Genomic DNA, 12,969 nt, shown 5'->3' on the forward strand with positions numbered 1-12,969 from the left:
CATTTTACTTTGGCATTTCTGTAATATGGCACCATTAATAGCTGTCTTCACCCATAATACCCTAATTAAACAACCATCTTTGGGGCCGGTAGAATACATAATGAAGGGGCAACAGCCTAGTTCCTGGTAACTAAGTAAAAATTTAGGTTATGCCATTTTTTTCTTGCATTTTCTTGATTTAGAAGTTAAACTATGCTCACATTTCCAGTTTCACCAAGTCTGTATCTTTCTGAAACATGCACAAAATCTCAAGAACCATAAATGTTTCTACCTCCAAATCCACTCTTTTATCACTTTTGAACAATAAAGCAGTCAATCTAATGATTTCACAAACTTGTAGTATGTGATTTTCACCTGTTTAGACTAAGGTTTTCCAAAGCATGATCCAATTAATGTTAGGCTGAAAGAGAATAAACCCTATATTTAAAACAAAATGAATTTATTTGCTCTTTGTGCCAAACTACCTCAAGAATTATAAAAATACTGAACTCAATTGTAATTAGCCCTAAAGAAATAGGGAATTTAAAAAATTCAATGTACTTCAGAAAGCATATAAAATTGAGAACATCACAAAGCCAAGAATGTTAAGTCGTAAAACAAATTTATTTTAAAAATCAATATCTTGCATTTCAGATATACAGATGTATCTTTTACCAGAAGGTGAAAACACCTTTTCCAGAATCTGCTTTCAGCAGAATCAATACTGATTTCGAAACTGGTTGCTCAGGTCTTGGAGCTCTAGCACTAAGGTGTCCATAGCTGTTATGTCATCAGCTAATTCCCTGGACATTTCTCCAGTGGCCACATCTGTAAAAAGTTGCTGTAATATAAAAAACAAAGCAGAAGTATTAAAATAATAAAAATTTCTTTAAAATAAAATAGATATAGAGTATGGAGTTAAAAAACCTTTTGCATAATAATACTATACAATTAAAATAGCAATGGTAGCGTTTTTTTCTGTTCACTAGCCTAGAAATGTACAAGCTGCAATTAAAGGCTGAATCAAAACAACATGCGTGAACTTATAAATTCAAATAAGCTCTGCTCTTCAAAGCATTTGCCTAAATTCTGGTTATTCATTTCAATGTTATAGGATGGTTTTTGGATGAACAGGCATAATTCAACCAAACAAAACGAGTTTATTTATTGCGTATGCAGCAAAACAAATATGTTCTATATTCAAATTCATATAAATCATACCCTCTATGCTACTTATTTGAAAATTGATTTGGCTTAGGCCTCAGAGACCACAAAGATTATCCTAGCAAAAAAGTCCAGCAAAATAACAATAACTGTGTCCTCTCCCTGAAAAAGGAATTGCCTGGGGAGGTTTAATGCAACATATTTCAATCATGCTACCATAGCTGAAAACATTTGGAAATGCCTCTCCAGGAACTGCCTGCTGAGCCAACACAGGCCCCCAAGAAAATCAGCTTCAGGATTTTATGACCCATTGTATGCGTGTGTGTGCATGCGTGAGCACATGTGTACATGCAACTGTGTATATGTTTTATTCAGAAATATCATTTACGTAGCTTTCCAAATATCTGTTTCATTGGATTTGATTATATGATTTGTACAGCATTTCATAACAAAAGGTAGTAGGAACTGCTCCAATGTCATCAGTAGAGAAGACACCTTTTAGGAAAATAATCTAGCCTCACATAGTTTTTTTTGGCTTTTTTTAGTTTTGTGTGTGTATGTTTTTAAACTAAGAATTACAGTGCTTGCAAATCATAATCAATCTGCATCACTTCCCTGTGGGGTAAGGAGGAAGCACAGAGAAACTGAGGCTTAGAAAAAAAATGAGTAATTTGCTGAGACTCTGTTCTGTGTCCAGGCTCTCCAGCATTCTCATGAACAGCCCCTTCATGCCACTCTTGGCAGCAAACCTGTATAAGGACAGGGTGCAAATGGGCAGGGGAGTCACTCTGTCCTGGGAGAGCATGGGCTGGATGATTTGTTAGGTGAGTCTCTAGGTACTAGGAGCTTATTTCCATGAAGTACCTGGCCTGGCAAGAAAAGACTCGAGATTCATTCAAGTAAGCCTATTTAACATAGGCTGCAAGCAATTTAACATAGTTATCCTCATTCATTTTCAATCTTAATTCATTTTCACTTTTTAAAGTATTCTAAAAAAGTGACTTTTTTGGAATGCATTTCAGTATGACAAACCTAATTCATTAAATAGAAAAGGTATAAGATCTATGAAACCAGAGACTACCAAATATATGTAAAACATGCTTCAGAGGAGGCACTGGGGGGTAATTTTACCCATTTTTGGATAATCCAGTTGGCATCTAATGAGAACAAAAATCTAAACACAGATGATGTTCTGGGGCCGCATTTTCATTATTTGGGAATCTACCATAATATGGAAAGGTGTGCAGTACCTGCACAGACAATACTATTCAAGTCATGTAAGTATAGATTTATATAAAGTAGTAATTCATAAGACAAAGCTCTGCACAGACAAAAGAAAGCCACAGCACACCCTGAAGAAGTAAACTAGTGTGGATGGGTTGGTGATACAATCGAAAAGTAGGAAACAAAGCTCCCACTTTGGGAAGGAAAGTCACAGGAAAAAACCCTGCCTTTCTGACTCTGAGGGAGCTCTTACAGATTTCTGAGAGACACAATTCTGAAGTGCTGCCAAGCTAGGAGGAAATATAGCTCTCCTGGGTCATGCAGATAAATAGAAAAAGTGAGTAAGTTAATTAAAGAGGCAAAAATGATGCCTTGATCTGAAAAGATCGAACTATTAATAAGAAAAAAAAAAAAAACTCTGGTAAGGCAGTTACAGAGTAAAAAGGTATTCAGAAGTGGCCCGTGTACCAGAGACTTACTCTCAGAAGTAAGTCAAAATTACTTTGCAATCCAATATGCAATAGTGAAAGCAAGTAAAGGCTAGAAAAGTAAGTGGTAAATTGTGCTAGAAGTTATATTTGTCCAAATTTTGCTTCCAGAGGTATAATCCAAATCTGGCTGCACAGTAAAATCACACAGGAAATTCAACAGATCTCCTACATCAGTCACAGATAGAGCCCAAGAATCAATCCAGTTTTCAATAAAACTCCCTGAGTGATTCTAAGGCATCTCCGGCCCAGCACTGGTCCATAAGTTAGTTGTTGTGAACTAATGGCATATTTCAGTTGTCAAACCTCAATCGCCATCTACCTTAACAATTTTGCTCAAATCCATATACCACCTATTTAATATTTTTATCTAAGTCAATTATTTTTTTACTTAAGAGTCTTTTTAAAAGGAAACATTACATTGCTACTTGAAATACAAAATAAGCAATAATATTCATGAAATTATAGGCTTGATGAGCTAGTCTACTTTTTTCTAATATGTACTGAAACGAATATATATTTGAACCAGAAGTTTACCAGTGGCATATATGCCACACTTTGGGGGAAAATGACAATAAATATAAGATCATTGTTTTAATTTAATTTAAGGAAAGCATTAAGGGCTGAATTGTGAACATTAATTTCAAAGACTTTTTTTTTTTTTGGAGACGGTATCTCACTTTGTCACCCAGGCTGAAGTGCAATGGTGCAATTTCGGCTCACTGCAACCTCTGCCTCCCGGGTCTGAGCGATTCTCCTGCCTCAGCCTCCCGAGTGGCTCAGATTACAGGCACCCACCACCACACCCAGCTGATTTCTGTATTTTTTAGTAAAGATTGGGTTTCACCATGTTGGCCAGGCTGGTCTCAAACTCCCGACCTCAAATGATCTGCCCACAATGGCCTCCCAAAGTGCTGGGGTTACAGGCATGAGCCACTGCACCTGGCCAATTTCAAAGACTCAAGTCACACACATTTAGAGTGGTGTAGCCATTGGGCCAATAGTATCCTCACTAACACAATCAACCATGAGGAGGCTGCTATGTAAAATATAACATAGGCCTAAAATTATCACTGATGTAAAAGAAGATTTAACAGCAATAAGCTGATGTTAATGACCTTTTTCTATATGACAATTCCAATTAATTCACATGTCACTCTCACCTTTGCTTTAGATAACAAGCCCCGTAAATTGAGTCGAACAGAGGAAAGCATTTGTACAGCTTCTTGGGGACTGGATTTGTTTTTACTGCATTTTATGGCCACTGGAAGATAAATATGGAGAGAAATATCCATTACAAAGTGTTAATAATAATTCACAGGGACAAAAGCCAATTATTTAATTAGAATTTTATAGTAACAGACTTTAGAAACACTTCTACCTGGAAAGTTTTTATTTTTGAAAAAGAAAAATTGTGTACATAGCTTTTCCCTTTATCCTTCTTCTTCTTTTTTTTTTTTAAAGATACAGCGTCTCACCCTGTCGCTCAGGCTGGAGGTGTGGCACACAGCCTTGAACTACTGGCCTCAGGCGAGCCTCCTGCTGCAGCCTCCCAAAGCACTGAGATTACAGGTGTGAGCCACAGAACGCAGCCTTTCTCTATCCTCCTTTAAGAATGATCATTTACAGCTCCAGGGAATTTTGAGAAAAACAGGTGATTTTTGGTGAGTTATGGATCACTGAGAAGAGACCCTAAACACCTATACATGCATGCATTTGAGCACACACACGCACACATGTGCATAGACAAATAAAATTAGGTGAGGAGACAAAATATTACTGAAAACAAAGTACCCACACAGACAAAAACAGATGCAGCACATCTTTGTGTGGCTTTCCATGCTACCAAGTCCCCAATGGGGACTTCACAACTGCTGATGACACAAGCCCAAGGAAGTGACGTGCCAGATCTGTATGGCTCAATTCTTACTGCATTTTCATAATCAGGGTTTGAAGTACCATTCAGGAAGCACTGACAACAACCTATGTGTCTTCATTTAGAGAACGTGACCACAACCAGGTTCTTGAGTTCCTGAGCAAGGCTTGGCATCAGCAGGGAATGGGGAAGAGTGACTCACAACTCTGCTCGCAGCATTCTGTGGAACCCATTTGACCAAAACCTGAAATTACGAAGAAGGCATCCTCCTTCCTGGTAGAAGGCCTGGCTATTAATGCTTTATGAGAACAAGTGAAGAGCTTTGTACAAACATAATGCCCAATATTTCCCCACTGACTTGTTCTTGGTTTTGTTCCCTAAATTATGCTCACCAAATTTAAACAGACCAATAACCAGATACTATTTTAACACGACACTAAACAGCACAAGGATTAAAGTCTACTTCATACTCCAGATTGTAGACCAAGGATAGAAAATCATTTTTTTTTTTTTTGAGACAAGGTCTCACTCTGTCACCCAGGCTGGAGTGCAGCGACACAACCATGGCTCATTGCAGCCTCAACCTCCAGGATTCAAGTGATTCTCCTACCTCAGTCTCTCAAGTAGCTGGACCACAGGTGCATGTCACCACAACCAGCTAATGTTTTATTTTTTAAAATTTTTTGGTAGAGATGGGGTCTCACTATGTTGCTCTGGCTGATCTTGAACTCCTGGGCTCAAGTGATCCACCCATCTCGGCCTCCCAATTACAGGCATGAGACACCATACCCAGCCCAAAAGATTTATTTTTGCATGCAAACACTAATCAATTGGTAGAGGCTGACTATGCCTGGCAAAACAGAGTTCTGTCATTAATTAATAATATCTTCCAAGGCCAGCAAGAACTAGGTTTGACATTCCTATTTTAGAGTAATAATGAGGAATAATAATTAGACTTTGACATTTCTCATTAAAAGGCGAAAGGATGCACAGTAATTAGCAATGTTAAGCCCATTTTCAAAAAGCAGAGTTAGCCCAGAGATAGCGAGGATTATTAGTCTGTTTTTCTTAGTAGAGGAAAGTTGTAACCACCATGCCAGCGGTATTTGAGCTGTTTAGTACCTAGCAGTTTAGATCAGAAACTGTTGTATTTCTTTTTTTAATCCCTTATTTTTATTCTGACACAAACAAAAGTAAAGCAAAAAGACAGATATACTCTATTAGTTTTCCTACTCAATCCCATTTCCAAAAGGCATTATAGATTGAGACAGAGAGAGACGGCCAGAGGGAGAGAAATAACTTGCTGTTTCAAATCATCAGAAAATCTGAAGCAGCAGCGCCTCCTCTGTAGACTGCAGTTAAAATGCATTAACTCTTATTTTAAAAACTCTCGGATGGCAAAGAGCTAAAACACTTTAGCCCACCCTTTCCCAGAAAATAAAATAGCAGAAACTATAAATGTATACCTTCCAGACAATACAAATGAGCACACAATGATGACACTGTTATAGGGAGGCCTCAAATACTATATCAAGATTGCAATATCTTATCAAGCTTTCTGAAGTGCATGGCTACCTTAATGATAGCAACCCAAGGAGTAAACCACGTGGAGATTTTTAAAAATGTTATGCAGTCATGCATCACTTAATGATGGGGATACAGTGTAAGAAATACGTGGTTAGGCAATTTTGTTGTTGTGAGAACATCATAGGGTATACTTACACAAACCTAGGTGGTATAGCCTACTATGCACTTAGGCTACATGGTATATAGCCTACTACTCCTAGGCTACAATCCTGTACAGCACGTGACTGTACTGAACACTGCAGGCAATCAGAACACAATGGTAAGTATCTGTCTATCTAAACATTGGGAAGGTGCAGCAAAAATATGGTTTTATAATATTATGGGGCCACTGTCATATATGTGGGTCCACTGGTGACCAAAATGTTGCTATGAGATGCTTGACTGTATTTCCTTTTTATAATTGGGTGGGGTGGAAGAACAATGTTTTGAAGAGATTCACACACAGAGAAACCCAGCTTATTCTTTGAGCACTGATGTACAAAAGTTAACAAGGAAACGGTTAAGATTTATCTTTGTAAATCTAAAATATCATTAGAAACTAAAGCTGGGCATCCACTCAAATATGCTTAAAATGCTGTAGGAGCATGAACACATAATTCAATGATGTCAAAGGAGAACTTAAAAGAATGGACACTTGTTTTTCTCCAAGTATTGCCCTGATGAAGAAAATGATGCCAATAATAGTTTAAACCCAACTTTAAGATGCAAAATAAAGATTTTTTCCTAGAGTATCTCTTTAACCTGCATATTTCTCTTTGACAGATTTAATACCATTACTTGGTGAGTACAGAAAATATCGTGGCTTTGACTGTTACAGACCAGCAGTTCATATAAATGCTTAGAGTTGGCAAGTTGAAGTAGATAAGATAAATTTTTCAAAGTAAATCCCACCCTGCTAATTATGTACCTAATACATCAGTGTGGGTTTCCCCAAATATCATACTATATCCACAACGACCAAAAGCATAAGGACTGGATCCCATCTAAGCCCACGCACATGAATTCTAACCACCCCCAAAACATCCTTCTATGCTCTATTAGCAGTTATCCCAAACTTTTCTACATTGCCTTTCAGCTATATAGAGCTCAGTACTTCTACCTTCTCTGCCAAAAGCTAGGTGACCCAGGAAATTAGATATTTATATCCTTTAGGTCAAACATATCAAAGGTCAAAAGTAGAATTTTCAACTACCAAGCTTATTTCTAAATTGTTTGAAAGTTCTGTGACTTCTTTATAAGCAAGCCAAACTTTATCCTTGTTCTTAATTTTTCTCTTTTTAGTTTTGAGTCCCTTATCATCTACAGCTCAAGTCCTCTATTTTGGAAGGAACAGGGTGGTGGTGAGAGGGTAGGGTATCAACATCTACACCACGTGTGAAATACTGCTAAGTGTTTGAATGTTTTCATTTATTCTTCATGGGTAGGTATTATCCCATTTTATGGATGAGGAAAGTAAGGCTCAGAGAAGTTAAATTATTTACCCAAGGTCAACTAGCAAGCATGTGGTAGAGCTGGTCCTGGAGCCTAGGTCTCCCTGATTCTAAAGCTCTGCCCTTTGCATTCTTCCCTGTTTGCTCCCTATTTGTTGTAATCATTAGTGGCAGCAAGGAGGTTAGTTGGGCAGGGAAGTAGGAGGAGAACTTTAGGATTGGTTTAAGGTCCTTGTAATTCAGTTCTTAACATTGGGGGCATCATTATTTTATTGGGACTGCATCACACACCCATATTCAAATATAAATATAAAAATGCATTACCAAATTTAACTGACATTTTTAAAAAGTAATAATTGAAAGCAATACTTATTTGGACTATATTTACCCAACAGCCATATAATTTTGTATGTAAGGTTAAACCTCTCCTCAAACAATATCCTCTACCATTCCCCAAAGGTAAGGCTTATATTTTATATTTCTTTTGTATATGCTATAGCTCTTTGCATATTGCTATGTACTCCAGAGATCTATGTGTGAGTCAAGTTAAAGTTAACAGATTTCCTTAATGCTACGTAATCAACACAAAGAGACTCAGTGTGGAATGAAGGTTATACAAAGTTGTAAAGGTGTTTCACATCTGTAAAAAAGTTTCTAATTTCTGTTACTTATTCCAGCAGAATATAAGCCTCCATCCTGTTTCTTCTTATTATTCCAAAATGCCTATTACATAGTAGGTGGTCTATGAATATTTGCTGAATTAAAAAAACAATGTCAATATAATGAAATAATTTGATATTATTTATAATGGAACTTAACTTTTGACCAACACTCTTTTTTTTTTTTTTTTTTTAGTAGTAAATAAGTCAAAACATTCCATGGATATCAAATGTTACATCAAATACCATGTGCAAGTCCTAAGGCTCTTTGAACAACTTCCTTAAATGATGTAATATCTTTCTCCCAACAATTGGACTGGGTGTCACACTTGTATGCCTTTGAGAGGCACTGGAAGGCCTGAGGAAAGAGAAAGAACAATATTCAGTATAACAAGTAGAATTCACATTTCAAACTCTGTTTCCTGGAAGTCATATGGAACTAATTCCAATGTGAAAAAGCAGCATCTGCGTTGTACAGCACAGCGTCTAATACTCTCATCAAAGAAGGGGTAGAAATGCACACCCAGCGGCAAGAAACCATGGCAAGAAATCAAATGGATATACCTGGATTGAGACACTTCCCTGTAACCAGAAAAATATAAAGGCCAGGTTTGGAAATCTGTAAATGTACAGATTTTCTCAGCATTTGTAGCCATCAGTTTAAAAACCCTGTTTGGAGAATGAGGCATGAACTTGGTTAAAACAATGAACTTGCTGGTAGATATAGGTAATCTCACAGATGTTTAAAGCACTCTCTTTCAAATCCTTGAGGGAGAAGTCACAGATCAGAGAATTCTGGGTACTCTTAATTCCATATATGCAAGAAAGTCCATAATTCAAGGAGAAATAGAAGGACATGAAAGTAGGAGTGTGCATGTGTGCAGGTGATACGTGTTCTCTGGGCTGACAAGGCCACAGTGGAAGCCAGCTGTGTGGACTGAGGGAGGAGAGAATGGCTAAGAATCCCACAGATTAGCTGTGCCGTGGCTAATTCCAAACCCACGCAAGGGGAGTACACTTGATTTGTTGTGGGTGTTTTGAAAAGAAACATAAAACAATTATTCCAACCTTGGAAACTTTGCAGGCTCCTTTAAGTTCTAAGATAAGAAGCTAAAGGCATAACTTGAATGGAACTTGTGTTCTATCACACTTGTGAGAAAGGGCAGGGTAATCTTTGTAAAAGTATATGTTTTGACTTAAAAGTTCTCTTTCAATATCCTTATCTTGTTCCTTTTTCTCTTTTCCTTTCCTAGTCCCCACCTCAGATCTAAACACTCCTTCTGTCCTTGTACCCATCGACTGTAGTCTTCAGCAACGTGCCTGCAGAAAGGGGTGTAGAGTAAATAACAAAAGCCAACTCTTTGCTGCAGATTTAGTAGGGGTGGCCATTTCAGGAGGCCCTTTAGGAGGCAACAGAGAACCATGTAAGAAAACTTCGTGGAAAATAAAAAGATGAATGTTACAGCCCACAATTCAAAGTATGTAGGTTAAAGACTCTGAATCAGAACTGAACTCAGGCATACTAATCTTATCTTTCAGATTCTTAAACTCTTCCTCCACCCATCAAAAAAGTAGATCTACTACAGACATGTTCAAATGAAAGGTGAGGACTCAGGAGGAATGAAGGACTTGCCTTTTCATTTTCATCAGGCTTTTCACTCTGCCCATTTCCATATACTTGAGCATACAGCCTCCAGATTTCTCCATCATTTGTCACTCTTGAAGTCACTCTGCCAAATAACTCCTGCAGCTTTCCTTTGAGGCCAGTTGTGACATCTCCACTTCGATCAGTCATCCCATTAATCACTGCCCTGACTAGAATTTTAAGAACCTTAAAAATGCACAGGAGAAACTGGTAAGCTAGAAACCAACAAACAATAACAAAAACAAAGAGCTACCTCACCATCATCAAAGACAATGACAATGAAAAACCTTGTGAAATTTGTTAAGAGTATCACCTTTAAGCTTTTGAAAAACAAAATAAAATTCAATCCTGAAGCACTCTCTAGGATCTCAAGCTGACTACCTCTCTGGATGTCCCTTCAAAAGCTTCTGGAGAGGGTTCTTTCATTCAAAGGGCCCCATGTTCGGTGCTTGGCTCTTCTCACCTGGAACATTCTCTCTGAGTGACTGGAGGCTTCACTAGTGTCTATGCAACTCCAGCCAGATTCCCCTCTGGAGCTCCAGGACTGTGCACCTCAATACCTACCAGACAGGTCATACCGACATCCCTCTCCATCTATCCAAGGTGAAACATAGATCTCAAATCGCTCTTCTTCCTGGAATCTCTAGGTGAGCCTATCCACACAGTTCCCAGAGCCAATAACCTGAGCATCAACCTAGATTCTCTTGCACTTCTGCCACAACTACTAATTTGATTTTCAACATTCCTAATGTTGATTTGTTTTGGTTTTCAACATTTTCTTTCATGCTCCCCATGTGCATGTTCAATGGCCAGTGAAATAGCTGTTGTCCTAAATAGAACAACATTGAAAACAACGTTGAAAACAATCCTAAATACAGCTTCTCCTACCTTAGTTTAGGCCTCATTAACTTCAATCTGGGCTGCTATAATAACCTTTCTAACTCTGCTTAAAGAAGTCCTCAGCCCCTCCTAATTACTAAATGACAAACTGCTAATACATGTGCATGCGAAGTATCTAGTAAGTGTCTCTTTTTCCAACTACCTCAAGTTAGCTCACCATTTTTTTTTTTTTTTGATGGAGTCTTGCTCTATTGCCCAGGCTGGAGTGCAGTGGTACGATCTCAGCTCACCACAACCTCCGCTTCCCGGGCTCAAGTGATTCTCCTGCCTCAATCTCGACTACAGGTGTGCACCACCATGCCTGGCTAATTTTTGTATTTTTAGTAGAGACGGGGTTTCACTATGTTGGCCAGGCTGATCTTGAACTCCTGACCTCGTGACCTGCCCGCCTTGGCCTCTCAAAGTGCTGGGATTACAGGCGTGAGCCACCGCGCCCAGCCTAACTTCTTGGCTATCTTATTATCATCTGTTAGTCTTTACACATTCTATCCCAGATGCTTTGAATGCTGACAGATGGATTAAACTGCAGCCTGCAGCAGGTTATATTATAAAAAGGCACATCTATCATATCTACATTAGGCTGTGTACCTGAAGGCACAGAAAACACAACCTCAATCTTCCACTCCTTTGATGGTGGGACAGCAAAAGAACCAGCTTGAGGAAAGTACTGTAACACCATGCTAGTCAGCGCAGTCCATGGACTGACAGCACCGGCATCAGAGCTTGTTAGAAATGCAAAATCCTGGATAAAAATGCTGATCCATCTTGGACCAAGATTCTGCATTTCCAGTAAGCTCCCAGGTGATGCTGATGTTGACGGTCTGTACAGCACACTTCAAGAAGCAAGATTCCAAGAGACAGCTGCCCGCATCTTTATTTTTACCGTGAACTGTGGGGAGAGGATGGCATTTTATCATTTTGTATCACCATTGTTTAATATACTGCCTGGCATATGGCAATTGCCCTGACTCAATAAATGCTTGTGCCGGAAAGTGTAGCTAAGAGAAATGCAACCAGTGTGAGATCTTGCTGTCTCCTCCTAGGACATTCTGATCTGTGTATGAGATGTGGCTGAGGAGTAGAGGCTCCTCTGGAACGTGGATACTTTTAGGAATGTGAACTCAGACTCATGGTCCTAATTATCTATAGTGATAAAAGAAGACAGAAAATTCAGTTGTGCTTTTTTTTTCCTGTTTGGACAAGGTACATTATCTCTGTCTGTAAATTCACATTACAATCCCACATGTGTACTTTTAAATCTGAAAGTAACGAAAATCATATTACAATCCCATTGGTGTTTTAAATCTGAAAGTAACAATGCAGAAGAAACAGTCTGAATGTGTACTACTTGCTTCAAGTGGTCATTCTATAAGCATGTCAGGTATTAACATGTTTTGAAAAAGATGGTCTATTAAAATAGTTACTAATATGTAAAAATGAAACACAATAATGAGTGATACTTTGCTTCTTCTGGAATCCCACAGTTGGTTCAACATCCCATCCCTTCACTTTAGCCTACTGGGGAGACGATGTGGGGAGAGAAAGCTTTTGGTGTTCTTGCCAATAAAAATGAAGAGCTGTAGTGCTGGCGTTAAAGATGGAAAAAGTTGGTCAAGTGGGTGTGTGCCTCCTCTGTGTATGCGTGTGTGTTTGCAGGGGCATGAAGGGAACTGCAAAAGGGCAGGGAGGTGAAGCATCTGTCTGTTGTAGGGGGTAGACAGGGGATGAAACTGTAGGTAGGGCAGATACTGAATGCCTCTGCCCAGTTCATATGCAGATGTCCCCCGAAGAGAGAGGAACAGGGGCAATGACCAATTTGTTTCATGCTCCCCATCTGCAAGTTCAATGGCCAGTGACATAGCTGGGCCTGGAGCTTAGAAGAGTTCCACACTGGAGGAATAGATAATGAGAGTCATTGAGGGTCATGGCAGATATTGCCTAAAGAGACTGTGTTGGGCAAGAATAAGGCTGAGGATAGAATCTTAAAGAACACAACACTTAAGAAGAGGGCAAGTAG

At 38.7% G+C, this 12,969-nt stretch overlaps 1 protein-coding gene across 4 annotated transcripts in view; it reads right to left on the minus strand.

Moving 5' to 3' along the window:
• Positions 1 to 584: 584 nt before the first annotated feature.
• TTC27 (tetratricopeptide repeat domain 27) overlaps positions 585 to 12,969 on the minus strand; it is a 176,952-nt gene continuing 164,567 nt past the window's right edge. For 2 of the 4 annotated variants that reach the window (XM_005576159.4, XM_005576158.4), the window contains 4 exons: positions 10,041 to 10,238; positions 8,654 to 8,765; positions 4,019 to 4,119; positions 585 to 820 (listed from right to left, as the gene is read on the minus strand). In XM_005576159.4, coding sequence (XP_005576216.3) covers positions 698 to 820; positions 4,019 to 4,119; positions 8,654 to 8,765; positions 10,041 to 10,238 — 534 coding nt within the window. In that variant the 3' untranslated portion in view covers positions 585 to 697. The remainder of the gene's footprint in view (positions 821 to 4,018; positions 4,120 to 8,653; positions 8,766 to 10,040; positions 10,239 to 12,969) is intronic. The other 2 variants (XM_074011997.1, XM_065527199.1) reach the window with 1 other exon arrangement.

The sequence above is a fragment of the Macaca fascicularis genome, chromosome 13 (assembly GCF_037993035.2).
Source record: "Macaca fascicularis isolate 582-1 chromosome 13, T2T-MFA8v1.1".
Taxonomy (NCBI): domain Eukaryota; kingdom Metazoa; phylum Chordata; class Mammalia; order Primates; family Cercopithecidae; genus Macaca; species Macaca fascicularis.